Raw genomic sequence first — 27,873 nt, forward strand, 5'->3', positions numbered from 1 at the left:
CTCATGAATAATCCACCCCTTGCTTAGCATATTAACAAGAAATAACCATAAAAATAGCCAACCAGTATCCCCTGGGGTTGCTCTACCTATGGAGCAACAGTTCTTTGTTTCTTTACTTTCTTTCTTTTTTTAGACTGAGTTTCACTCTTGTGCCCCAGGCTGGAGTGCAATGGTGTGATCTGGCTCACTACAACCTCCGCCTCCGAGGTTCAAGTGATTTTCCTGCCTCAACCTCCCAAGTAGCTGGGATTACAGGTGCCTGCCACCATACCCAGCTAATTTTTGCATTTTTAGTAGAGACAGGGTTTCACCATGTTGGCCAGGCTGGTTTCGAACTCCTGACCCCAGGTGATCCACCTGCCTCAATCTCCCAAAGTCCTGGAATTACAAGCGGGAGCCACCACGCCTAGACTGTTCCTTTACTTTCTTAATTAAACTCGCTTTCACTTTACTCTATGGACTTGGCTGAATTCTTTCTTGCACGAGATCCAAGATCCCTCTCTTGGGGTCTGGATCTGGACCCCTTTCCGGCAACAGAATCAAACATTCTGAAGATAGTGATTGAAGATTATATTCTATAGCTGGGTAAAACCTGAACAAATCATAGCAGATCAGAAGGTATCTTGGTCCAACACTGCACAATCTCTATAGTGCAGTGGTCCTCAAAGGGTGGGCATTGGACTAACTATACTGGCATCACCTGTGAACTTGTTAGAAATGTCAAAGGATCCTGTCCTCAAACTATCATATATAGCAATGTGTGTCTGTGTGTGTGTGTGTGTGTGTGTTTAGAGATGGGGTCTCACTCTGTTGCCTAGGCTGGTCTCAAACTCCTGGGCTAAAGTGATCCTCCTGCCTCAGCCTCCTGAGCGTCTGGGATTGCAGTTGTGAGTCACTGTGCCCAGTGCAATCTGTGTTTTAACAGCCCCTCCAGGTGATAGTGATTTGAAAACCACTAATAGACTAGATGCTGTGGTGGCCCTCCCGACAGGCATGTGCTTAAAGAACCTGTGTACTCCTTCCTAGCTGTTATGGCTGCAAAAGGCTCAAGGTAGCTCTTTTCCTTTTTTTTCTTTTCTTTTCTTTTTTTTTTTTTTGAGACGGAGTCTCACTCTGTCACCCAGGCTGGAGTGCAGTGGCACGATCTTGGCTCACTGCAAACTCCGCCCCCCAGGTTCACGCCATTCTCCTGCCTCAGCCTCCCAAGTAGCTGGGACTACAGGAGGTCGCCACCATGCCTGGCTAACTTTTTGTATGTTTAGTAGAGACAGGTTTCACGATGTTAGCCAGGATGGTCTCAATCTCCTGACCTTGTGATCTGCCTGCCTCGGCCTCCCAAAGTGCTGGGATTACAAGTGTAAGCCACCACACCTGGCCCATGGTAGCTCTTTTCTTGACAGAACTGCCATTAACCAAATATGGAGCCTGCTTGCTATGGGAGTAATATAATGCACCCCTGCTCTCCCATCCAGAGGCCAGTGACTGACATGGGGTATAAAAAGGCTGGCCTCTTGCCTCAAGGGCAAGCTCTAGAGCACAACAATTTGTGCTCTAGAGCTCTGGCTGAGGCCAGGCTGATATAAAGATCACCATTTGTTGAGCTTCTCTCCTATCCTATCCTGCTTGCTTCTCTCTCTCTGTCTCTTTTAAGAGACAGGGGTCTTGCTATGTTGCCCAGACTAATCTTGAACTCCTGACCTGAAACAATCCTCCTGCTTCAGCCTCCCAAAGTGCTGGGATTACAGGCATAAGCCACAGAGGCTGGCTGCTTCTCTTTATTTCTGTGAGCACTTCCTCAATAAATGATTTTGATAAGAATCCCTCTCACAGACAATGTTGTTGCAGGAATTTGACTGAAAACAATAATACAAAATTGAGGAATTGAAGGATTTTTTATAAAGATGCTTAAAAGTTCCATGTGAGTACTTGAAAAATATCTAGATAATTATGTAGAGTGTGATTTTTACTAGCTCTTGTTTGTAGACATAGTTTGGGAAATGCACCACCACAGACACAGAGAGGAATACCGGGGACAGAATGGTGACATTTAATTTCTTTACCTGACTGAGTCCTTAGCATTCCAGGAAGCACTTAAGCATCTTCATTAGTTCATTCTCCAACCTTCAGTGAGGGTGGTGATTAAGGACTTTGGGCTGATAAGTAGAATGAATCACAACGAGGTAAAATGGCGGCTGAAAGTCAGTTGCTGAATACAAATGAGATTCTACCCCCACCTTCATAACCCAGCACTTTCTCTGATGATCTAGAGACGTTCATTAGAAGCAAATCCTCACCCCTCTACTGCTATTTTCCTAGAATTGATAGGAAGAAAATTTGGCCAAATAAAATAAGAAACTAATAACACTTAATGAAAACAATCTGATGTTTTCATCAACTTTAAGGTTTGCTGTGGTTGCATAGAACAAAGTAGAGATTTGACAGTTATCTGGATTATTTGGGCTGCATGGTTGTAGGTACACAAATGGACTAGACTATATCAATCTCTAGATACATGAGACCCTGCGGAAACTTCTGGGCCTGTTTTAAGTTGGGTCTAAAAAGATGCTGCTGCACTAAGGCAGAAAGAGGGGAAAGGCTTGACCTTCAGTGGGTAAGGTGACTTGGACTTGGCCAGGGCTGGTGTTGCTCCTGCATCCCCCAAACACTCCCGTCACTAGACTAGCTGGGGTGGATGAGATGCTGAATCGATTGGTTGTGTCTGATTTGGAGGCTTATTTAGCTCTGATCCCTTGTGGGAAGATAAGGTGACTGGTGGATGTAGTCTCTTGGCTATGGTATATAACTATGACCTTTTGTGCTTAGCTTGGGGAATCATTCCATTCAGCAAGCGCTTTTTAAGAATTGAATCCTGATGATGTACCAGCCAGTGTACCTAGTGCTGGGGATACCCAGTTGAATGACACAGACAGTCCTTGACTTCATGAGTCAGTAGTGAAGCAACAGTTGTCCTCAGTTGTCCCCATGCTGAGGCTGCACAGAGGGGCAGGCCGCGCCTGGCTGTTGGCTGGGAGAGAGGGTTGGGGAAGGCATGGCATAGAAGTCTTTTCTAGTAAAGTGATTCTTAAACAGTCTTGAAGGATAAGAGGAATGGGTCAGAGAAGAAAAAGTGTGTGTGGGTAGAGTGGGAGAGGAAGTAGAATGCCATTCCAGGAGGAAGGTGAAACAAAGTAATTCTTCTTGTAGAGGACTATGCAAACTAGGCGTTCCTGATAAGTCCTGCTCTTGCAAACGAAGCAGGGCGTTCCCGATAAGTCTTGCTTTTGCAAACGAAGCAGGGTGTTGGGGGCTTGTTTATGTGTAAACATCTTGAAAATCCAGAAAGTCAGGGAAAGGTCAGAAAAACAACAATGTGTCTCGTGACTTGGCAACATTCCACAAACGACTGTATAAAATAAAGCTGAGCGCACCATTCCAGGCGGCTGCCATGTTTGTCTTGTCTTGTGTTGTCTTGTGTGTTCATTCCTTTGTTTAGGAAACACGCGGACCCCAACATCTGGCGCAGCGAGCAGGGTCCCTGGCTCCATGAGAGCAAGGAACCGGAGGGGGAACACCCCGGGCAGGTAAATAAAGAAAGGGGGACCCACGGGAAAATTATGGAGAATTCCACCTCTCTGGCCTCTGAATATTTGCGGTTACTCCAGGGACTGTTGATGTCTATAGGAGTAGAAGTTAGTTAAGGAACATAAGACTTTGAAGCGATTGTTTGCCCATGTTGAACAACATTGTTATTGGTTTCAATAACAAACCAAAGTGAGCTAAATCGAAAGGAATGGTTACAAGTGGTTAAAGCCCTGCTTGGAGCTCATCAGCGGGGGCAAACGATGCCTCTGACTTTGTGGACTTTGTGTGTAGTTCCATTACTCAGGCATTAGAGTTACTTGAAACTGACTCAGAGCATGGCGATACTGCCACAGGAGGTGAGGCATCTGAAGCTTTAGAGAGGAATGATCCTAGAGAGGAACATATTTACGTCCCGGTTGTTGAGGACAAGGAATTGGAAAAAGAGCTAATGCCTCCTTCATGTGAAGGAAATTCTGATTTGCAGCACATTTTAGAGATGTTACAACAGTTGTTAAAATTGCAAGGTACCGCTGCTCCTGTTTCTCCTATCTCTCCGCCACGAGCCTTCCGTTACCTCTCCTTCTGCTCCTTTGGAAAAGGATTTCCCTTTGCCTCTACCTCCAACCTCTTTGCCTATGTCAGGTCAGGTTTTCTCTGTGTCTCTTCCTCCTGTAGGAGAAAATAAGGAATCGAAGGAAAAGGATGATTTCGAGGAATTAGATTTATTCCCAATAACACGGGCTGCTTTCGGCCCCAAAGCTCAGTTCCCAAACGGTGGCCAGAATGTGACTTTTACAGCCCTACAATTTAAATTTTTGAAGGAAATGAAAGCTGCAGTTTCTAATTATGGACCTCAGTCACCGTTTGTTCTTGGCCTTCTCGATTCCTTCTCTTTAGAACATGTGATGATTCCTATTGACTGGGAAACGTTGGGACAGGCTGTCCTTGATCGTTCGCAATGGCTTCAATTAAAAAGTTGGTGGTGGGAGGAAGCAAGAGTACAAGCTAGAAAAAATGCTACCCGAAATCCCCCAGGACCTACTGAAGAGCAGGACTTATCGGGAACGCCCTGCTTCGTTTGCAAGAGCAGGACTTATCGGGAACGCCTCGTTTGCGAGCACATAGTCCTCTACACTTCTGACTGAAGCATCAGGTGTGTGAGGAGCACGGGAGGGAAGACAGCAGCGGGATTGAGTCTGAGGAGGGAGGCAGGGCACGAAGAGTCTGAGATGCCATGGACAGCACTTTGGACTTTAATGTAAAGGTGATGTGAAATCATGAGAGTTACAAGATCAGGTGTTTAGAAAAAGATCTTTATGGCAGCAGTGTGGAAGATGGAGTGGAGGGGGACAGGCAGTGGACGCAGAGACAGCAGATAGAAGATTTGTGCTAGAACCCAGAAAAGAAGCAATGAAACTTGAATACAGTAGTATGATTTAGTCTGTTTCAGATCTTGATTTTAATTCCAGCTCCATCTAATATTAGCTGTGTGGCCTGTGACAATTTACCTTACCTCTCTAAGCCTTGTTTTTTCCTTACATAAGATGGCTTAATGTATAGTTGGGGGTATTAGATAATACCCATAAAGTGCTTGGTGAAGTGCCTGGAACACAGTATTCTCTGTTTTTTTGTTTTGTTTTTGTTTTTTGTTTTTTTAAGATGGAGTTTCACTCTTGTCACCCAGGCTAAAGTGCAATGGCACAATCTCAGCTCACAGCAACCTCTGCCTCCTGGGTTCAAGCAATTCTCCTGCCTCAGCCTCCCAAGTAGCTGGGACTACAGGCGCATGCCACCACGCCTGGCTAATGTTTGTATTTTTAGTAGAGACGGGGTTTCACCATCTTGGCCAGGCTGGTCTTGAACTCCTGACCTCGTGATCCACCTGCCTTGGCCTCCCAAAGTGCTGGGATTACAGGCGTGAGCCACTGCATCCGGCGGAACACAGTATTCTCTTAAAAAAAGCAAACCGTTATTCCTATTATTATGCAGCCGTCCTAACTTGGACCATCCTCCTATACCCAGACACTGAAACAAGGACTGGGGTGCAAGTAGTTTATTTGGAAAGTGATCCCAGGAAGCACAAGCGAGGCAGTGAGGAAAGTGAGCAGGGAAAGGCAGGAAAGCCAATAAAGGAGGTGTTACTGGGTGGACTGCTGCTGTGGGCGACTGGGGCTTATGTTTCCTGGGGACGCTCATGAGAACTGTGCAAATCACAGCTCAAAGTGATTCCTTTGAGAGATGGGAGAGCTGGGATATTTAACCACCAACTCCTATCCCTCATTGGTTGAGGGTTGCTTCTGCAGATCTTAGTACTTCCAGGCTGCTCTGTGCAGAGGCTGAACAACTTTCAGGTGGGACCACAAGTGCTCAGCAAGTCTGCAGCAGCAGAGATGGGTGCTTGAGATGGAAACTGCCATAGTGCAACTGGAACTATCCACTGCAGCTGAGGTAGACTCAGAGGTCAGCAGTGGGGACATGGACAGAGCATCATACCTGCTACAATGAAGTGAAGGGACAATTAAACAATATTTGGAATGTAGAATTAATAGATCTTGATGAGTGATTGGATCATTGAGGGGTAAGAAATAGGGTAGAGTCTTAAAATGACTTTTGCATTTCTAGTTTGGTTTAAAATTTGCAGTCCCATTTGTTGAGTTTAAAACCATTGCCAGAGGGGTGGTTTTGGCCATAGTGATGGCAGAGAAGAGGAGTTGCTTTTTCATTTGGGCATCCTGAGTTGGAGGTGTCTGTGATACAGCAAAGTGTCACACTGGGTTGGCAAATGGAATTTTCCTAATTCCATATTAAACTATGCAGGCTTCAGTTTGGCATGTTTGAAATTCTTTAAACAGATTTTGTGGGAACAAATCCTGACTCTGATAATGAATGATTTCCCCCCTGCACATTTAATCTGGTGGTTTAAGTGATGGCTTTTAAAAATAGCCTGGTGTCTCTTTCTACCTGCTGTTCACTTATTAGTTGACTTTGAACCTGTTGGTGAATTCTATTGCAGATCGTCTCTCCTTGAAGAAAGGGAATAATAAACACCCTTTTGAGCTATTGCATAGCTGTTGAAAACCAAGACAGCATTTCAAAGCTCTTCTGAGTTGTTGCAGAGCACAGTGCCCCATCAAGTATTGTATTTCTTTGCTTCAGTTTGCTTTCAGAGCTTACAGCATTCCAATTATCCTATTATTGGATATTCAGTAGTAAAGTGAATATGCTTGTCTTCTAAAATGGAATTTTTAGATGTTAAAAGTTTATATTTGCCAAGTGAAATAAGCCAGATATTTAGCTAATTATGGCATGGAACTTATCCTGATTATAAGTATATATTTTTCCCTCTGTATGTGTGTGTGTGTATATATATATTTTTTTTATATTTGTATTTAGAGACATGCATCCTGTTTTTGCTCTATTTCAGAATGCATTTTTCAATAGATGTTGAAACCACTAACAGTTTAACTTTCTAAAGTGGTTTCCGTATAGACATTTTATTATAGGAAGACGTGTAGAACATCCAAGTCAATGGGGCCAGAGACAGAAATGTGAAACAGGTAAAGCCTGGCTTTAGCTTTCTCTCTTGAGGTGACCTGTCTTCCCCAAGGGCTTTCTCATGTCCCAGTATTCACTGCTAACGTGCCCAAGGGTTGTTGGCCTCTACTTCCAGAGAGCTATCTGTGTTATAATCACAGACCTCTAAGGCTTGTGATTTTACCAATGACATTCACCTTAGCCGTGCTTGTTTGTAAAGTGTTGGCTACACATGAGGCTCTGGACTAGTTGGTGAAAGTGGAGGGAGTGAAGACAGCAAAACAGGCTGGGCCTCCTGGGTCTACTGTGTGTGCCTCAGTGAGTGGGGCAGTGCTGATAGTACTGTGGAGACTGGCTCCAGAAGAAGGCAAGGAAAGAGGAAGTAGGATAGACTGTAGTGGGAACTTACTATAGGCCAAGAATTGTGCCAAGCATTCTGCATATATATTATCTCATTTAATTTAATAAAGCAATATATTTTCTTAAAAATGTGCTTGAGAGTAAACATTTCTGGAGACAAGTGAAAAGCCTCCCACACACAGCTCCTATTTCTTGGAGAGTTCCTGCTGCTGGCCCAGAGAGGAACCCCTCCAACCTTTTTTGTTTTTGCAAACAATGTTAAGGACTGAAATGAAAGGACTGTTTGATTTTTTTAAAGTTTCAAATCAAAACAAGGTCTGATAGTGGTTATTTTGCTAAGGAAAGAAATGATAGTGAAGTCAGAGGTTTTGAAACCCAAATTTTTGGAGTAATGAAATAATTTGCACAGTACAAAATAAAATAGTGACAATAACATTATTTTACTTTTGAAGGACAAAAGCAGCAAACGCATTCAGAGACTGGATGCTTTTAGACTGCAGTGGGATCATTCACTCTTCTGTTTTGCATTTGATGAGACTAGCTCCAGAAGAAAGTTTTAGATGTTATAATGGTAGGTCTACCTGGGAGTCTGTTCCCTGAGGCCTGGCCATCGTGGCTCTGGAGCTGTAATGTTTTCTTTCGGAATCCACGGTCTGGGCGGTCTGAGCTTGTCAGGCGCATGTGCGACTCCGTTGCCTGCAGAAACCGCTGAACTTTGCACAGGCCGTGGGTGGTGAAGCACTTGTGTGTACCCACCCTGCTGTTCAGCCTGGAGCCACCACTGGTTTCAATTATGACTTCAACAGGCAGCTTTGAGGGCTTCTCTATTCATTACAGTGCCACACACTCTATAATTAGTAATAAAGGAACAAAGGCACTTCACAAATATAAAGGGCTAAACAGTAATCATGCAGTAAAGGCAATGCATTGGGACTTTTCTACCTAACTCCTTGTTTCTTGCGGGTTAAAAAAAAAAAAAAGCAAACAAAAAACAACTTGTTTCATTACCTTGTTTTATTTTTTTGCACTGAATAACCTAGGTTTGAATCTCACCCTGGATACTTATTAACTGTGTGATTTTTGGCATTTTATCTCACCTTTTTGTGCCTCGGTTTCTTTATTTGCAAAATGGAGTTAATGATACTTCCTCTATCCTGGGGGTAGTTTGCTGATTAAATGAGATAATTCATGCAGAATGCTTGGTAAGGAGCTCTGCTCACACAAAGACTTTCTCAGTAAATGTTAGGTCTCATTATGATTATCATCATTTTAATTTCAAATGAAATGCATAGAGTATGAGACACAGGCATAGTACTCTTGAGTGTCCTTTTTTTAGACTTTCCATTATGTACATTTTCAAACACAAACAAGTAGAGATACTGGTGAAATTTCCCTACCTCACATGCACCTATACTAGCATTGACAATTATTAGTATCTTATCAAATCAAATCAATCTTGTTTCACATAGCTCCCTGGTTTTTTTCTAGAACATTTTAAAGCGAATCCCATCATGTCATTTTGCCCATAAATTTGAGTGGGATAGTGCTGATAGTTACTTTGGAGACTGGCTCCAGAGAAAGGCAAGGAAGGAGGAAGTAGGACAGAATTTAGTGGGAACCTATTACATTCCAAAAGACTAAGATGTTAGTCTTTTTGTTACTAACACCCCGAATAAGCTGAGGACTCTTTGGGACTATGTCTTCTTCACCTCAAACTCCAGCTTGAGGAGGAGTACCAGCAGCTAGTAAAAGTTCTACAGATGCTTGTTTAATTAGTGAATGAACAACCCAGACTTAGCTTTCTTCACTTTTTGGTGTCTGCTCAATAAATATTTACCTAGAGAATAAATGAGAGCAGGAATTTTATAGACCAATGCATATGGAGATGCTTATAATTTATGAAATCAACACACATTTTTTAATACTTGGGTGACATTTTGCAACACTTGAAATCCCACAGGTTTAATATTGTCATGAACATTAATAATGCCCAGATAGTGAGCACTTGAAAGGTTTCATTCTGATACTCATATTATTTGTGGATGTCTGACTATAGGCAACTTCATGAAAAGCAATTAGCAGATTCTTCAAACACATGACAAATCTTTTATTACTGTGCTTATAAGTGACACGGTTTACAGAAAACCAAATGTAATTAAATAACATTGAACTTGAAATCTACCACAGAGTCAAGATATACAAGTTATACTTGGCAAGGCAAAATTTCTCAAACACTAGGTTGTTTCAGGTGAAAGATAAATTTCAATTAAGTAATTCCAACATGTTTTGTTTTTTGTCTTACAGACAGTTCCTTTGGCAATAACTTCCACTTTAGCTTTTATTATATAAAAATATAACAAAATTTCATTATATACAAACATTACATTACACAATGTACAAGTTAAAAACACTAAGAAAATGGCAAGCCGCAAGTGAAATTAAAGTCAATAGCATGATAAAAAAATTAAATACTGCACACATTTCATAAAAATTACATTAACTACATTTTTGTTTGCAAATACCAAACAGTACCAATGTGATTGGAAATAGCTTCCAACAACTTCATTTTAAGGCACATCTTGCATATTTATATATACAACACTGAAACCGGTCAATAACTTAGGGGCTTCTCGGAGTGACCTGTATAGGTGTGAAGACATGCAGCATGGGATTACACATTTTCATTGGCTCCCTTCTTCGGGGACAGGTACCTGCCAGGAGGGGACTGGTAGAGGGGTACCCCAATCTCCTGCAGGTCTGGGAGCCTCCCTGGACGGGGAGGGGAGAGCAGAGTGACTGTCGTGTCATAGTCTCTGTGCAGTACTTTCTCATAGACGCTCTGCAGCCCCACTGTCTTGGGCAGCTGGGCCTGGTAGTAATTGTCCCTGCGCAGAGGATCCCGAGGCAGGGACGTGCTCTTACAGAAGGTTGACATCTGGGCTGGTGGGTGAGGCGAGGGATGTGTGTTGGGCCCGCTGCAGGATGGGCTCCAGCAGCGGTCAGAGTGGCCCAGGATCTTACACTCAGCGGTGCACGCCCACAGTCCTAACACAAAAGGGAAAAGGAAACAGCATGACGATTATTCCTGAGATTATACATACCCAGGCTTCCATCTTCAGAATGTCAGCCTGGGTTAGGGCAGCTGAAAGGAAAGGCTGTGCACATAAAGATATACACTGTGTCTCAAGAATCGAAGGCACATTGCTGCTTCCTGTAAAGCCATCTTAATGCAAAGCTGGTCCAGCTTCTTCAGCTGGAAGTGAAAAAAAAAATTGATAAGCAGAACCCCCTTTTTAATGGCTAGCATCATCCACGCTGCTGCCTAACAGGATGAGGGTGTGCTTTATTCAAGAGCTGGAGTTGCCTCTACTTGGCATTTTGAAATTCACTGTGTGAAGCAGGCCAGGATCCGCAACTGGAGGAGTGAGAAAAAGTGGGGAAGAGGGAAGGGGGCTGGGAACCGAGATTGACAGGAGGCAAGCAGTAGTGAAGGGGAGGGAAGGGAGGAATGTCGAATTTGGCGGGAAATAAGAGTCCTCACCACTCTGCATGTGGTTGATGAGATCCTTTTTCAGAGCGTCCCCGCTGATGTCGGAATCGCTGTCGTTGAAATCACTGTCCCCTTTACCGCTGTCTTTGCCGCTGAACTTCTCTGCTTCTCTGCCGGAGATGGTGTTGAATGAGTGTCCTTTCCACACTGCCACAGGGGGCGCCGGCTCCTTTCCAAAACCCGGGGAGGCACTGTAGGGCTGCAGCAGGGAATAGGGGAATGGGGGTGGGGGGAGGGTTGGACAAGAAACAAACAAACAAAAAACAGGTGCGACAGGTTAAGTGTCTACCTGCATGCGCCCACCCTACCCCTCCAGTCTCCCTTCCCCCAGCCTGTCCGCGGAGCACGGACGGGGGCGCCCAGCCGAAGGAAGGCCTCACCTCGGCGTGCGCGCCGCGGAGCCGCTGCTGCCCCTCGAAGTGACAGGCGCTTTCCCCAGTGGCGCTGCCGCCCTCTGAGCCCGGCACTTCGGCCGCGGCGACCGCAGGCGGAGGCGCGTCCGCCGCGGGGCTGCCAAAGGGCGCTTTGCCGGTGCCAGGGAAGGTGAGCACGTCGAACATGTTGGGCCTGGGCCCGGCTCCCCGGGCGGCCTCCTCCGGGGAGCCGGGAGCCGAGGCTCCGCCGCCCGCCGCCCCGGGCCGCTCTTCCCGGAGGGCCCCCCCTTTGCGCACCTCCTTCTTGCGGCGGTTGCAAGTGGTGGCGATGGCGATGATGGCGGCCAGCAGCAGCGTGCAGCTCCCGGCCAGCACGATGATGACGATCAGCGGCGTGTCCCATTGCAGCGCTGACCCGGACGCCCCGAGCCGAGAGCCAGGCGGGCGGGAACGCTCCGGGCTTCCTGCGCTGGCAGGTGCAGCCAGCCCACGCCCGCCCCCTGCTGTTACCACGAAGCTGACAGTTGCGGTGGTGGTGAGAGGGGGACGGCCGCCGTCGGATATGACCAGTAGCGCCCTGAACACGCGGCCGGGTGGCTCCTGCGAGAGGTTGCTTGTGAGCACTATCTCCCCCGTGCGGCGGCCGATGGCGAAGGCTTCGCGCGGCTCCTGCTGCTGCAGCTCGAACGCCAGCTCCCCGTTGGCCCCTTCGTCTGCATCCCGGGCCTGCACACGGGCCACGGCAGTGTCCTTTGAGGTGCGCCCAGGCACCGCCACTTCTAGGGAGCCATTGGCTGGCGCCGGGTGCACCAGGACCGGCGCATGGTCGTTCTGGTCCAGCACGCGCACTTGCACTAGGGCGCTGCTGGAAAGCTGAGGGGAGCCGCCGTCGCTAGCTTGGATGCGAACGTCGAGTTGGCGCAGCGTCTCATAGTCGAAGCTGCGCAGCGCGTAGATGGCTCCGGTAGCTGGGTCCACCGAGACATAAGTGGACACGGCACCCCCGGCGCGGCCCACCTCGGCCTCCAGCAGCCGGTAGGTGACCTGGCCGTTGCGGCCCAGGTCCCGGTCCCGGGCGGCCACTGTGGCCAGGTAGGCGCCGGGCGGGTTGTTCTCGCGCACTGACACTTCATAGACCGGCCGCGTGAAGAGCGGCGCGTTGTCGTTCTCGTCGCCCACGCGCACCGTGTAGGGCCGCACGGTGCGCAGAGGGGGCGCGCCGCGATCCTCGGCCACCAGCGTCAAGTTGTACTCGGCGATGCGCTCGCGGTCCAGCGACGCCGCGGTCACCACCAGGTAGCTGCCCGCGTAGGCCGGCTGAAGCCGGAAGTGCTCGTGCCCATAGAGGGCGCAGCGCACCTGCCCGTTGGCGCCCGAGTCCCTGTCCGAGGTGCTGACCAGGGCCACCAGGCTCTCGCGCGCCGCCCCCTCCGGCACCAGCGAAGTGGCGCCAGCCTCGGGCGTCCCGGCTCCCGCAGGCGAGCTAGCGTCCGCTCCCCCGAGCGCAGCGGCGGCGGCAGCAGCGGCGAAGGGCGAGGCGGCCGGCGCGCCTGGGGCGGCCAGCGGGGTGATGGCGATGTCGGGTGCGTTGTCATTGACGTCGCGGATGCGCACGATGACCTTGCAGGTGGCAGCGCGGGGCCCTGGTCCGCGGTCCTGAGCCCGCACGTCCAGCTCGTAGGTGTCCTGACGCTCGTAGTCCACGGGCCCGGCCAGGGTGAGACGGCCCGTTCGCGGGTCAAGCCGAAAGAGGCGGCGCGCCTCCGGCGGGGTGCGAGCGCCAAAAGCGAACACCACGTCGCCGTTAGGGCCCTCGTCCGGGTCGGCCGCGTCTAGATCGAGAAGCAGGGAGCCCACGGGCGCGTCTTCCGCCAGTTCCACTTCGGCCACGGCGCCCTGCGGGAAGGCCGGGCTGTGGTCATTGGCATCCAGGACGCGTACGCTGAGGGCAGCCGTGGCGGAGCGCGGCGGGCGGCCGCCGTCCTGGGCTACCAGCTCCAGGCTGTAGGCGGCCTGGCTCTCGCGGTCCAGCTCCTGCAGCAGCACCAGGTCCGCGCACTGAGCGCCGTCTGCTCGCGTCTGCAGCTCCACCCGAAAGGGGCTGTGCGGCTCGGCCAGGCGCACGCTCTGCAGCCCGTTGGCGCCCACGTCTTCGTCCACCGGCACCTCCAAGGGGATGCGCGTGCCCACGGCCGCACCCTCGGACACCTCCACCGGGATCTGGGCCCGGGGGAAGCGCGGTGCGTGGTCGTTGACGTCCCTCACCTCCACCTCCACGTGCACCAGCCGGAACTGCTCCTGCGAGAAGCTGACCACATCGAAGGCCAGCACGCACTGCGGGGCCTGGCCACACAGCCGCTCGCGGTCCAGGCCGGCGTCCCCGACGGTCAGCTGCCCGTCGCCTTCGCGCACCCGGAGCAGAGAGCTGTTGAATTGCTTCATCAGGCGGAAGCTTGTGTCACCCGATACTTTCATATGCAGGTCCTCTGCCAGGGTCCCGATGACCGTGCCGGGGGCATCCTCCTCGAAGGTGCTGTATCTGACTGTTTTGCTCTGGGCCACTGAGAGCACCCAGCAGAGGCTGAAGAGCTGCAAGGGGAAAAGGCAGGGGCTGCCCCAGCGCCTCACAAGACTCATGCCTCCAGCCTTAATTGCGATCCGAAAGGCTAAGGAAGAGAGTCTTCTCTGGTTTCCAGGTCGGGCGTGAGTCTCAGGCTCTCGGAATCACGCTCTTTGAGAGCCCTGTGCGGGAGAAGTCTGCGGGTAGCAGCTCCGCGCCTCCAGCCGGCTCTGAGGACGCGCAGACCCGCCCTCACCCTGCGCCTTTCCCTCCCTTACAGAAGCTGCGCCGCCTCGCGACGCCTTTGCCTTTATAGCCGCTGATATGCTAATCACCCGAGCCGGGCAGCCAATGGCCGCCTCCCCCTCGCGTCGCTCCTCCGCCTGCCTCTGACAATCCCTTTAATGTGGAAAGGCTTAGAGGGGAAAACAAGAAAGGAAAATTAGGGAATCTTTCTTTTGTTTAACTCCTTTTGCTTTCTCTCCCTTTTCTTGTCAGCACCCTGCATGTAGAGGAGTTGGCACAGAGCTCCAGGAGTAAAAGGAGCGGATGATTTTGTTAATTGTCGCCTGTATCCCTCCGTGCCGGCGGCTAGAACTAAGTGCGAACACGCTGGGATTTCACCCCAGCGACTCCAGAATCCCCCTTCCCCCAGCCCCTGCCAACACACACACTCTGCATTTTGCACCTCTGAGGCTTCCAAACCCTTGCAGCCCCCTACCCACAGACTTGCTCTGCTGAGTGAGACTCTGCTTTCCTTCTCTCCTAGCTTCCTACAGTGCCTGGAATAGCCTCTCGATTAAGACGCCTGAAGGATAAGGGAAAATTGATTTTATTCAAATTTGTGTACGCAATTGTGTTTTGCTCGTGTGAGCCCCGGTGATCAGAGCTGCCACTTCCCTTTCAGAAAAGAGCCCCGCGATATGTTAGTATGCATGTCACTGTCCAAATGGCTTTCTTAAGCCTTGGGCGCTAGCAGGCAAGGAAAAAAAGTTCCAAATAGGATTTAGCATAAGCTTGAGGAGATTTGGAAAGGTTTCAAAGATCAGACTGTATCAAAGGCTTATGAAGCCCTCGTTAGCTGTGGAAATAGAATGGTGTGGCAGGCGATCCCATTGGAGGCCCCAATGTCTGTATTATTTCACTGTGACAAGCTAAGGGGAGAGAAAGTTGAACAGTTTCCACAACGGAGTTGGGCTAACTTGAATATAATGAGCAAACGCCACATGTATCCATTATGTTCCTCTATTCATCCCCAATCACTGCCATAACTCTCCGGCTAAACGGTGATGGGCGCTGAATTCCACACAATACCCGGCTCGTATTAAAGAGCATTTAGAGAAGTTTTTCCTCCTGATGTCTTGTTCCGCCTATTTAGAGGATTTTCTTTCTGTTCTAATAGGGCCACTCTGGGAAGCAACACTCGTCCGGTTCCAGAAGAACAAAATCACAGCGTGACATTGAATCCTGGCAGGAACGTGGGGGGAACTTAACCATCTGCCTAGGAAAGTGTGGAGCTTCGGCACTGCCAAAATCTGGGCTGGGCAAATCCTGAGGCTGGCCAGGCGCTGCGCTGCCCCACAGATAGCCCCTTCCCATCCCTGAAGGCCAGGGAGATGGAGCTCGGATCTGGAATAAGACGGATTCTTAATGATGCTTACTGAAGGGCTTTATTGAGCAGGCTATGCAAATACACACGAAGAAGGAAAGGTAAAAAACAGAAGCCACACACTGGAAATTTTGCTTTTTAGGCGATAGGTTTGGTAAGCAGATTGCATTCAGTAAACATTCTTCAGAATCCCGAATTTTGGTCCTGCTGTCAGCGTCCGCTCCATATTTTCTTTTCTCTCAAAGTCGAGGGAGTGTGTTTTGGGGGTCTTTTCAGAAGAGGGTCAGGAGTTTTCCCTGGAGTAGGGAGACCAAGTCGGGAGCTGGGTGGTGGGGATGAGAGAGGTGCTTGGAACTGTCAGCAGAACATGCAGCCCCAGCCATCCATAAATAAAAGCTGTTATGAGACTGGGGAAGGGGATGGTGACTGGAGGCTTCCTCAGAGCAGTGTGTCTCTGGGTTCCCTTCTCCACCTCTTCCACCTTGTAGCCTTGGGAACGCTAAAAGCAATAAGGCCAGGCATCTGCAGCGGCGCGGGGACGTGCAAGGAGGAGCGCCCCCTACAGGAACCCAAACCGGAGCCCTTTCTTCCGCTTTCTTCTACCTCTCAAGTGCGATTTAGTGTCTTGCCCTCCCCCTGTCCCCTCCAAGAGATATTCCTTGGGGAACACACGCAGCCGAAGGAACTTTCTATTTCCTTCCGAGCCCCGCAACACTCCCACTGCAGCCTGGGGCTGGCTGGTGACCTTTAGCGCCCCTAGGCTAACGTCATCTTTCCTCACCCCTCTTCCCCCGGAGACCCAGACGGGAACAGGTTCAGAACTTGGCTGGTGGACAGCGGCCTCGGCGCTTCCGCCGGCGTAACTAGGAAAGGTCAGGCCAGGGTGGCGCGGCTGCTGCTGGGCGGAGGACTCGGAAGGTGGGGAAAGTGGTAGGCAATGGGGTTGGAGTCCCAGAGGAAGGGATTTCAGCGATTCCCGCGAGCACAGCCCGGCCGCGAGTGGCTGGGACCCGGACCTCACGCCAGCGCCCCCTGCGCCCCCGCACCCGGCAGTTCTGGGCTGGACTCGGGATCCCCGCCACGCGCTAAGTTTGGGTTTTTTGCTTGGCCAGAGATTCGGAACTACTTGCAATTTCTACTCAAAGCGCTTCCGCGTCAGCATGCTCATTGTCAAAGCTGAAATAAACCAAGGAGTGCTTGAAAGTGGGAAAAGGAAAGGGGAGCAGAGGCAGGCGAAAGCCAGGAGGCGAGAGGAGGGGTGTAGGGTGGCTGGTAGCAGGTCCAAAGCATTTTTTCCGCGGCCAGGTCCTCGTCGCTCGGAAGTAGCCACGACGGCGGCGGCGCCCGGAGGCTGAGAGCCGGGAGCCGGAGAGCCGGGAAGCCGGGAAGGGAGCCGCGAGTCTCCAACCGCCACTGGTGTGCACAGGTCTTTCCGTGCCGGCAGTGGAGGTGTGAAGGCACGCAAGCACCGTGAGCTCCGGGCCGGCCGCGGCAGCCGCTCGATTATGGAAATACGATTTAAAATAGCGCATCAACGTCCGCAGCAACTCCCCGGGAAGGAAAATATGTCCAGGGAGGTGGCCGGGGAGAGAAGTAGGGGAAAGGGAGGGGAGTTCGCCTGCCCCGGCGCTGATCAGGCCTCACAAAAGCCGCCCGAATCGCCTTGTTATCATACCAAAAGGTCTGGGCAGGCTCAAAGGAGCCCCTTTCTCTGGGTTTTAGCAACTTCACCGGCAACTGTCTCGCAATCTTGAGAACAAACACAGCTCCACAATGGCCGGCGTTTTCTCGGAATGCAAATGTTGCAGGCTTCGCAAAGCTGGGTTTCTGCTACCGAGCCTAATGCCGGCATTGTGAAACTCGCGTGCAAACACCGAGATTGACACGGGCGTCACGTGACGGATTAGGGCTCTAGGAAAGTTTTCAAAGAGACGACAATGGGGGCTGATCTGATATCTCCCACAGTTTAGAGGGAAAGAAAATCAGGATATATTCTCATATGTAATAGGATTATCTTGTCCATTTCAAGTTCTATACAGCATGTAATTTATTTTTAATTAGGATTATATCTACCAGGAAAGGGAACTAGACTTCACTGGAAAGTGTAATTCTAAGGATGGATGAAGAGAGGGGTTATTTTTCAACCTTTTACTTTTTTTTTTTCCTTTAAAAATAAGCCCAGGGCCCTGGTTTTTCCTCCTACAGACTCAACATTGGGTAAACCCCTCAGGGAAGCTTGCAGCAAGTGTTCGGCCAAGCAAAGAACAGAGGAAGCTCTTCGGGGCATCTAATTCATTTTTGTAGTGAAAACACATTTTGCAAAAATCTCATCGAATTCTGAAGCCTCTGGGTTTTCTGGGGTTGATGCTCTAGAAATGCAACCAAGCGGTTTTCTACACTCCAAATGCTTACTCTTTAAGTTCTCTCTCTCTCTGTGTGGTTTTTGGGCTGTCAGTACTGGCATGGTGACTTTTAAACTGTATAGTAAACCACAAAGCAGCATTCTCCATAGCCCTGATTCAAATTCAGCAGTCAGACAATGAGACAATTTGGGGGTGAAGGTAACTGTTATTTAAACATTGATTTTGGATCGATTCCAGTGCCAGATGCTCACAAACCCTGGATCATTTCCAGATCTTGGGCCACTCTTCATTTTGTGTGTTCCGTGTGTCAGGACACTCTGAGAGACCTACTTTACCTGATAAGAAGCAGAACACACTTGTTGACTGCAGGATCTGGAGTCATCCTGCTTGGATTCAAATCTGATCATTACACTGATTGGCTGTGTGACCCATGCAAATTATTTTCTCTCTGTGTGTTTTTTTTTGGTTTTTTTTTTTTTTTTTTTTTTTTTTTGAGACGGAGTCTCGCTCTGTCGCCCAGGCTGGAGTGCCCTGGCGTGATCTCCGCTCACGGCAATCTCCGCCTTCTGGGCTCAAGCGATTCTCATGCCTCAGCCCCCTGAGTAACTGAAATTACAGGCGTGCACCACCACACACACCCGGCTAATTTTTGTGTTTTTTGGTAGAGACAGGGTTTCACCATGTTGGCTAGGCTGGTCTCGAACTCGTGACCTCAAGTGATCATCGTGCCTTGTTATGCCCAGACCGTTTATTCCCCGAAGAAGACCACCAGAGTCCAGAGTCAAAGCTAAGCAGCAAGGATCTTTATTACAGGTTCGAACCTGGAGCTCTCACTTGCTCGTGAAACGAGACAGGCAGGAGAGCTCCCCTACTGAGCTCCGAACAATGTTATATAGTCTAAGGAAAGTAGGCATAGAATCATTATACAAATTAGAGGTATGATTGGCTGGAGTTTGAACAAAGCGATTTGGCAAACTATGATTGGTTCCCGCCATTTCTGATATTTCAGTACAACCCTTGAGGCGGAAGAGCAGTTTTACACAAAGGCAGTTAATTATATTGCATCAGGTTGCACGACCAGTTTATGGCTATCTTGCTTAAACACACCTTGTGACCTGGCTATCTTACTTAAACATTCCTTGTGACCTGGCCTCAGAAAGAAAAACATGTACTTACAGAACTTACGAAACCTCTGGTACGTGCAAAGATTAGAGAGCAGAACAAGGGTGTAGCGGGTGGGGGGCGGGTACACATCTATCTTTGTGTCCTTTCATTTCTCCCTTCTCATAAGTAACTGGATGTCCAATCTTGGATTTCCAGAGTCTTATAATATAGCCTCACTTTCTGGGTGCAGGAGAGGCTGGTGATGGCTACGGAGGACCATTAGTTGGATGGTATCAAACCTTTCTCTGACAAATTGTAAAATTTTATTTACCACACAGGGGCCTATAGTGAATAGAAGTAGTAAAGACATTAGGGGGCCTAAAAGGGGTGCCAGAAGGGAAAACATTGAAGAGCTCCACCAATTGTTAGCGGCTGTAGTGAATTGTTGCTTTTTCATTTCTAAGCTTAGTTCGTGTAGGCGTTGGACTCTTTCCTCAACTAACCCTGACTCATTTATATAGAAACAGCATTCTTCTTTGAGGAACATACAGGTACCTCCTTTCTCAGCCGTGAGTAAGTCTAAGGCTCTGCGGTTTTGAAGGGTGACCTGTGCTAGGGAGGTGAGCTGCCGCTGAAGGGAGGCTAGGGAATAGGCGGAGTCTTCCATAGCAACAGAGAATTGTTGTAACAGCTTGTCGTTTTCTATCATGGAGTGTTGTAGGGCCCCTCCTGCTAACCCCGCTGCGACGACAGAGGTGGTTAAGGATATTCCGGCAATTAGTGGTAGAAAAACTGCTCGTCTATGTCGCGCAGTTTTAGTTGGGGCGGTCCCTGCCCAGCCTATGAACTCTGCCGGGGTTAGCAGTGTCAGTCGGGGAACTAGGGTAACAGGGATACACAACTGTCCGTCAGAGATGCTTTTGGACAGAGTTTTTAACAGAGTCATATTACACCAGAACACACCAGGGGGAGCATATATGGGACTATTAGGGTATGTAGCCGATTGGTTACAGAGGCTGTTGCTAAATGCCGAATAACAATAGGGGTATTTCTCTTGGTATGGGTCATGGTACAGGGCTACATCGGGTATCGTGACTATCGATGAGTTAAAACCTGTATAGTTTGTGGGAGGGGAGGATAGAGGAACAGCCGTTAATGGTGGTCTTCCTAGGGTTGCACACATAAAGCAAGAGGACAGGTCGCCTAAACCAGTGAGGTTGGCGAATGCTAGCCCTTCCCGTAATAGAGTTAGCCAGGAGAAGGGCTGCAAGTCTTGTGATAGCTTGGTTTCTTGCCTGTGGATTTGTGTGTGGATTAAGGGTTGAATCTGGACTAGACTTCTCCACAGATATAAATGGCTACTGGGCCAGGTACTAGTTGATGAGTAATATACTCCCCCATGTTGTGGGGTTGTCCACCGAGAGTCCCATGGGTCTCTAATTATCCAAGTGTAAGTGACGGGAGACTCAGTTTTGTAAAAATACCACCCTTGTCGTTCTCTCCAGTATCGGACAGAGTGCGTCTTACAGTAGCTATATGGGCAACCTGCACTCTGGTGCCACCAATAATTTTTACAATTATATTCAGTTTGATCATATTCAAAACAGATCATGGGTATTGCTGGTTGGGCAATCTGGAACCTAGTGAAATTGAGGTAAACTATAGTATTACACCCTGAGGGGGGGCAGTCTGCGCTAGCTAGCAGTTTACCCGCTTGGGGGGTTTCCCCGGGGTGAGTTTTGTTCTCATAGAGCCAGAACCTCCAGACATAGGGATTAGACGGCGCAGCAGTGAGGAGAGTCAGATGCATAAGGCATAAAAGCATAGGTAAGCTAGACATGGTTACGGCTATGGGGATGACGGCGCAGGGTTAGCTTTAAGGGATTGTTCTTAGCTTTGTCTACAGTCCATGTAACCGGTGCTCCAGACGGCTCGAGAAGGTCAGATGTTGGGTCCACTGGTTTGACGTGTGTGTAGTGGATCCACGAAGCGATGCCTTCTACTTTGAGAGCGGTGGGAGTAGTCAGGAGTACTTGCAGTGGTCCTTTCCACCTGGGTTGAAGAGTTTCTTGCCGGTGGCGCTTGACTAGGACCCAGTCTCCCGGCTGGAACGGATGAGGCGTCGGCGGAGGTCCTGCCTCGTACAGTTCTCGTAGTCTGGGCCAAATTTCCTGGTGAATTTTCTGTAAGGCTTGTAAGGAGAACAGGAGCTCAGAGACATTTTCAGTTTCAGGTTTGAGTAAGTCATCTTTTAGACTGGGGACCAGGGGTGGGGGTCTGCCATACATGATTTCATATGGTGTGAGGCCCAGTCTGTAAGGGGTATTTCGGGCCCGGAACAGAGCGTAGGGGAGAAGTACTACCCAATTAGCGCCAGTCTCCATGGTCAATTTAGTTAAGGTCTCCTTCAGAGTCCGATTCATCCTTTTTACCTGTCCTGAGCTTTGGGGCCTATAAGCACAATGTAATTTCCAATTTGCCCCCAGAATGGAAGCCAAATTCTGACTTACCTTAGCAACGAAGGCTGGTCCATTGTCTGACCCTATTTGGACAGGAAAGCCATACCTGGGGAGGATTTCTTCCAAAATTTTCTTTGCTACAACCTGAGCAGTTTCTCTCTTAGTTGGGAACGCTTCTGTCCATCCTGAAAAAGTATCTACAAAGACAAGTAAGTACTGATACCCATATTTTCCAGGCTTTATCTCAGTAAAGTCTATTTCCCAATAGATACCAGGCCTAGTTCCTCTACACCTAATTCCTGCGGTGGTCTGGGTTTGGGGGCAAGCGTTGTTTAGTTGGCAGGCTTTGCAATTTGTTGTGACATCGCTGGCCAGTTCAGCTATGCGCCTGATTCTAAACTTGGCGTGCCTGATTAAGTCCATCATTCGCCGGGCACCCAGGTGGGTTGTCCGGTGGATGTGTTCCAACACCTGCCGTCCTAATTTTTCTGGTAGGATGGTTTGGTCATTTATATCAGTCCACCACCCATTTTTAACCTGTTTTAGGGGAAGCGTGTTCATCCATTCGCGATCCTGTTCGGTATAGTCGGGAAAACATGGCAAATTTCGCGGGCCAGGACCGGGGAGCTGGAGCGCGAGGAGCTGACTGGGAGCTTTTGCTATGCTCCTTGCGGTTTGGTCGGCTAAGAAGTTGCCTCGAGCAATTGGCGTAGTTGGTTTCTGATGCCCAGGGCAATGTACAATAGCCAATTTCTTTGGTTTCCACAAAGCAGTTAATAGAGCTAGGATCTCTTGCTTGTTTTTTATTTCTTTGCCTTCGGCTGTTAATAGTCCCCTTTCTTTGTAGATGGCCCCATGTATGTGCGCAGTAGCGAAAGCATAGCGGCTATCCGTGTATACTGTTAGTTTTTTCTCTGCCCCTAGGGTGAGGGCCTGTGTAAGGGCTATCAGTTCGGCTCTTTGGGCCGATGTCCCTGGAGGCAAGGGTTCCGCCCAGATTACCTCAGTCTCTGACGTTACAGCCGCTCCTGCATACCGCTGGCCTTGGTGGACATAGCTGCTGCCATCAGTGAACCAGGTGAGTTCTGTGTCGGGGAGCGGACGATCTTGCAGGTCCTCCCGCACCCCATGCACCTGAGCCAGTATCTCAGTGCACTCATGGGACGGGGCGTCCAAGTCTGGATTTGGCAGCAGTGAAGCAGGGTTTAAAGAGGTTGGGGGCAGAAAAGTTATTCTGAGGGGGTTTAACAGCAGTCCTTGATAGTGGGTGAGCCGGGCGTTACTCATCCATCGGTCCGGCGGCTGCCGGAGGACACCTTCAATGGCATGCGGGGTTATAACGCGCAACTCTTGCCCCATGATAAGTTTATCAGCGTCTCGGACCATTAGGGCGGTCGCCGCGATTATCCGGAGGCAGGGTGGCCAGCCAGCAGCCACTGAATCTAATTTTTTTGATAAATAGGCAACTGGCCTCTGCCAGGGGCCTAGGTACTGTGTTAACACGTCTTTTGCAACACCCTTACTTTCATCCACGTATAAGTGGAAGGGCTTGGAGACATCAGGGAGCCCCAGCGCGGGGGCTGATAACAAGGCAGTTTTGATTTGCTGAAAGGCCAGCTCAGCCTCTTCCGTCCAATTGAAGGGCTGCCGTTCCTTTGTTGCCTGGTATAGGGGCTTGGCTAACTCAGCAAATCCGGGTATCCATAACCTACAGAACCCTGCCAACCCCAGGAATTCTCTCACTTGCCGTGTTGACTGGGGTCTAGGGATGCGTAGGACTGTTTCCTTTCGGGCTTTGGTTAGCCAGCATTGCCCCCCTTTTAATAGGTATCCCAGATAAGTTACCTCCGACTTGCAGATCTGAGCCTTTGTTGCTGAGGCTCGGTAGCCTAGCTCCCCCAGAGTCTTCAGGAGGTCCTCAGTCCCTCGAACACAAGTTTCTGGGGACCTGGCCGCTATTAAGAGATCATCAACATATTGCAAAAGAGTTATTTCAGGGTGTTGCCGCCGGTACTCACCCAGATCTTCATGAAGGGCTTCATCAAACAGGGTTGGCGAGTTCTTGAACCCTTGTGGCAGTCTGGTCCATGTTAGCTGACCGTTGATGCCCCTCTCAGGATCCGTCCATTGAAATGCAAAGAGTTCTTGACTTTTGGGAGCCAGAGGAAGGCTGAAGAAAGCGTCTTTTAGATCAAGAACGGTATACCACTGTTTTTTGGGATGTAAGGCACTCAGAAGGGTGTATGGATTGGGCACAGTGGGATGTATGTCCATGACCCTTTTATTAACTTCTCTTAAATCCTGTACTGGCCTGTAGTCCGTACTGTTGGGTTTACGAACAGGTAACAGTGGAGTATTCCAGGATGAGTGGCAAGCCCGTAGGACTCCCTGGTCTAGGAGTCGGCGGATATGGGGCGTAATTCCTTCTCTTACCTCCAGGGGCATAGGATATTGCCGAACCCGAACCGGGTCCGTCCCTGGCTTAACTTCCACAAATATGGCAGGTCGATGTTTAGCTAGCCCTAAGCCCCCAGTTTCTGCCCACGCTTCAGGGAAACGCTGGAGCCAAGAGTCAATTCCCTGATCGGGGGGCTTTTGCTCTTGATGGAGTCGGTACTCATCTTCTAAGGTGACAGTCAGGATAGATATTGGCCTGTTTTGGGAATCAGTTATCTTGGGCCCTTCTGGCTCAAAGTGGATTTGGGCCCCCATCTTTGTCAGCAAGTCCCTCCCTAGTAGAGGGCAGGGGCTCTCTGGGATGACTAGGAAGGAATGGGAGACTTTTCCCGTTCCTAAGTCTACAGTCCTCTGGGTTGTCCAGGGGTATTTATTGATGCCTGTGGCCCCGTGCACCCAGGATGTTTTCTTAGACATTTTTCCAATTGGTTTGGTTAGGACTGAGCGTTCCGCCCCAGTATCGACCAAGAAGCGAACTGGGGACCCCTCCACTTGCAAAGTTACCCTGGGTTCGGGGAGGGGGTCCGAACCCCGTCCTCCCTAGTCAGAGTCCTGGGTAACGAGTACGGAGGTAGGGTTAGCTGGTCTCCGTTTCTTTGGGCAGTCTTTAATCCAGTGGCCACGTTCCTTGCAATAAGCACACTGATCTTTTTCTAATCCTTGCCTAGGGCCTTGCTTTTTCTGCTTTCTGTTTTGGCCATTTCCTGCCTGGGGGAAAGCTGCTACTAAGACTTTGGTCATTTCTTTGGTTGCCTTGAACTGTTTTTCTTCTGGAGTATCCCTATTATTATAAACTCGCTGGGCCATCTGAAGGAGGTCCTGAATCTGCTTTCCCTCTAAACCTTCTAATTTCTGGAGTTTTCTTTTAATATCTGGTGTTGCCTGGTTTACAAAGGACATTACTACCGCGGCCTGATTTTCCGGTGCTTCCGGGTCCATAGGGGTAAACTGTCTGAAGGCTTCCATTAATCTCTCTAAATACACAGCGGGGCTTTCTGTCTTACCTTGTAACACAGAATATACTTTAGCCAAATTGGTGGGCTTGCGAGCTGCAGCCCGGAGACCCGCCATTAGAGTCTGGCGATAAATGAGCAGTCGTGCCCTACCTTCTGCCTTGTTGTAGTCCCATCTGGGCCGGGTCAAAGGGAAAGCCGCATTAATGAGGTCAGGATTTGCAGTTGGCTGGCCGTCATCTCCTGGAACCAGTTTTCTGGCCTCAACTTGGATTCTTTCCCGCTCCTCCGTTGTGAACAGGATTCGGAGGAGCTGTTGACAGTCATCCCAGGTCGGCTGGTGAGTAAACATGACACTGTCTAACAACGAGGTTAGATCTTTGGGATTATCTGAGAACCGAGCATTTTGGGACTTCCAATTGTATAAATCACTGGTGGAAAAAGGCCAATACATGAGACGGGAGAGCCCGGTATCATCGAGCGATCCTATTTCTCTGAGAGGCAGGGCTACAGTGGAGTCAGGGAGTCGGGAAGCTTGGTCCCGCTGTACGCGGCCTCGTGTTCGGCCGGCCGGCCCCCCCAGGTTACTTTCGCTCTTGGCTGCTTCCGCTTCTCGGTTTCCCTCTATGGAAGCACCACCCTGGGGGACTGGGTCCTGCGGGATAAGGTGCGGATATGGTGGGGGAAATGTGGGTTCTAATGTTAGGGGGTCCTGGCTGTCCGGCAGCACAGGGGCCGAGGGAGCAGAGGGAGTCTTTTGTCTTGTAGGTCGCGTTACTAGGACTTTGCAGGGCTCAGGGATGAATGGAGTTATCCAGGGTGGTGGGTTTTCCACAAGATCCTGCCACACTAGAATATAAGGAATTTGATCAGGATGTCCTGACTGCCCTGGCAGGAAAATCTTAGTTTTTACCTTAGTAATAATAGAGAGACAGAAAGTTCCTTCGGAGGGCCACCCTACGCCGAAAGAGGGCCACTCCGAACGGCAGAAAGTAACTAGCTTTCCCTTCTTTAGTTCTACGCTTAAGTTACGCCCCCGAGCCTTCACATCCTTAAAATTGGTAACAAGGAGTGAGAGCGGCGTGCTCTGGTTATTGCCCATCTTTGGACTGCTCCTACAAAGAGAAGGGGGGACGAAAATGAGTGTGAAGCAGAGGGGAGTATCCGACAGGTCCGGTCCTGGAAGGGGAAGAAAAGGTTTTATGTTTCATTTTGGGCTTACACTTAACACTTAACAATAACGGACAGACAGTAATAACGATGAGCATTCGCGAGCGCGTGTCGGACTTCCGACCTGAGTCAGACGGGGCAACCAAGGATGGAGGCCCCCAGATGGGCACTGGGGAACGTCTCCCACCAGTCCCGAGTGGCTGTCTTCTAGCGCGTCCGCCAAGACCGTGCCACTTACAGAACAGACCAATACAGATTACAGATTACGGATTTCGCGAAATTTCAGGGAGACAGACAGAGACAAAGACAGAGACAGTGACAAAGCCGGCTTACCTACAGATTAAGATCCGTTGACTTGGGGGTCTGGTGGGCTTGGGGGAAATCCCGGACGAGCCCCCATTTGTTATGCCCAGACCGTTTATTCCCCGAAGAAGACCACCAGAGTCCAGAGTCAAAGCTAAGCAGCAAGGATCTTTATTACAGGTTCGAACCTGGAGCTCTCACTTGCTCGTGAAACGAGACGGGCAGGAGAGCTCCCCTACTGAGCTCCGAACAATGTTATATAGTCTAAGGAAAGTAGGCATAGAATCATTATACAAATTAGAGGTATGATTGGCTGGAGTTTGAACAAAGCGATTTGGCAAACTATGATTGGTTCCCGCCATTTCTGATATTTCAGTACAACCCTTGAGGCGGAAGAGCAGTTTTACACAAAGGCAGTTAATTATATTGCATCAGGTTGCACGACCAGTTTATGGCTATCTTGCTTAAACACACCTTGTGACCTGGCTATCTTACTTAAACATTCCTTGTGACCTGGCCTCAGAAAGAAAAACATGTACTTACAGAACTTACGAAACCTCTGGTACGTGCAAAGATTAGAGAGCAGAACAAGGGTGTAGCGGGTGGGGGGCGGGTACACATCTATCTTTGTGTCCTTTCACCTCAGCCTCCCAAAGTGCTGGGATTACAGGCGTGAGCCACCACGCCTGGCCTCTCTCTACATCTTACTTAGTTCCCTGATCAGCAAAATGGGTATTTGCAAGGTTGTTTTGAAGACTGTGTAAGATGATATAATATCAGGTGCTTAGGAACACATGTTAGTTTTTATTTCCCTTTAAAGCGCAGGGAAGAAACATCAAAGACTATGTAATCTAAACCTCTTATTTTATAGGCAAGGGATTTGTTCAGAAAGAAAAATAACTCTCCCATTTCCTGTCTGCTTCTTTGCTTTAGTAACAACTGTCTCCCCAATTCCCTGATTCCTCTCTGGAAATAATAGGTATTGTTGTAGGTATATAGATCCCAGAGGAAAGAGATAATGGTCACCTGAGGGTTCCAGGAATTTTCATGCCCTCATGTCATTTCAAAACCTTTTGGTACCTTACTCGCTAGTTGAGATCAGATGTTGACAAAAAGGAGTTCTCAGTAGAGTTTTTTTTTTTTTCTAGTCATTTCTATAAAAGCCATGTATTCTGACTGAAGCCACCTACAGATACAGATATTTAATGGACAGGAGCCCATAATTCTGAAGGAGCAGAATATTTCAAGGGACTTTCCCTCCTGGAATGCCTAGAAGCAGCAGGTGACCTCCTGCTGACTTATACTGAGCCAAGGTACAAAAAGTGTTTGACCCCTCTATTACTCTGCTAGAGCTGCCGTAACCAAATGCCATATACTGGGTGATTTAAACAACAACAATTTATTTTCTCACAGTTCTGGAGACACGAAGTCCAAGATCGAGGTGCCACAGGGTTGATTTCTCCTGAGACCTCTCTTCTTGGCTTGCAGATGGCCG

The 27,873-nt window shown here is 49.3% G+C and overlaps 3 protein-coding genes and 2 long non-coding RNA genes across 7 annotated transcripts in view; 2 read left to right on the forward strand and 3 right to left on the reverse strand.

Moving 5' to 3' along the window:
* Nucleotides 1–27,873, forward strand: part of OLFM4 (olfactomedin 4) — a 285,024-nt gene that overhangs the window by 61,416 nt on the left and 195,735 nt on the right. The gene's annotated exons all lie outside the window — the stretch shown is intronic.
* On the forward strand, nt 4,135–15,777 carry LOC123569879 (uncharacterized). The gene is made up of 2 exons (XR_010582606.1): nt 4,135–4,735; nt 15,363–15,777. It is a non-coding gene; the product is annotated as an uncharacterized lncRNA (long non-coding RNA).
* PCDH8 (protocadherin 8) lies at nt 9,563–14,245 on the reverse strand. Of its 2 annotated transcripts, none has more exons than XM_045377607.3 (3): nt 11,698–14,245; nt 11,018–11,225; nt 9,563–10,521 (listed from the first exon to the last, which is right to left on the reverse strand). In XM_045377607.3, exons 1-3 carry the CDS (start codon nt 14,035–14,037, stop codon nt 10,148–10,150), a joined length of 2,922 nt encoding a protein of 973 aa, XP_045233542.2. In that variant the 5' UTR covers nt 14,038–14,245; the 3' UTR covers nt 9,563–10,147. The 2 variants fall into 2 exon arrangements, with proteins under 2 accessions (XP_045233542.2, XP_045233541.2); XM_045377606.3 differs by having other exon boundaries at nt 11,407–14,245.
* On the reverse strand, nt 15,612–27,411 carry LOC141409000 (uncharacterized). The gene is made up of 2 exons (XR_012427006.1): nt 27,020–27,411; nt 15,612–18,661 (listed from the first exon to the last, which is right to left on the reverse strand). It is a non-coding gene; the product is annotated as an uncharacterized lncRNA (long non-coding RNA).
* Nucleotides 18,714–22,906, reverse strand: LOC141408999 (endogenous retrovirus group FC1 Env polyprotein-like). 2 transcript variants are annotated; one of them, XM_074022121.1, is made up of 3 exons: nt 22,498–22,906; nt 21,547–21,692; nt 18,714–21,227 (listed from the first exon to the last, which is right to left on the reverse strand). In XM_074022121.1, exons 1-2 carry the CDS (start codon nt 22,879–22,881, stop codon nt 21,633–21,635), a joined length of 444 nt encoding a protein of 147 aa, XP_073878222.1. In that variant the 5' UTR covers nt 22,882–22,906; the 3' UTR covers nt 18,714–21,227; nt 21,547–21,632. The 2 variants fall into 2 exon arrangements, with proteins under 2 accessions (XP_073878222.1, XP_073878221.1); XM_074022120.1 differs by having other exon boundaries at nt 22,498–22,896.

Source organism: Macaca fascicularis, chromosome 17 (genome assembly GCF_037993035.2).
Source record: "Macaca fascicularis isolate 582-1 chromosome 17, T2T-MFA8v1.1".
In the NCBI taxonomy this organism is placed as follows: domain Eukaryota; kingdom Metazoa; phylum Chordata; class Mammalia; order Primates; family Cercopithecidae; genus Macaca; species Macaca fascicularis.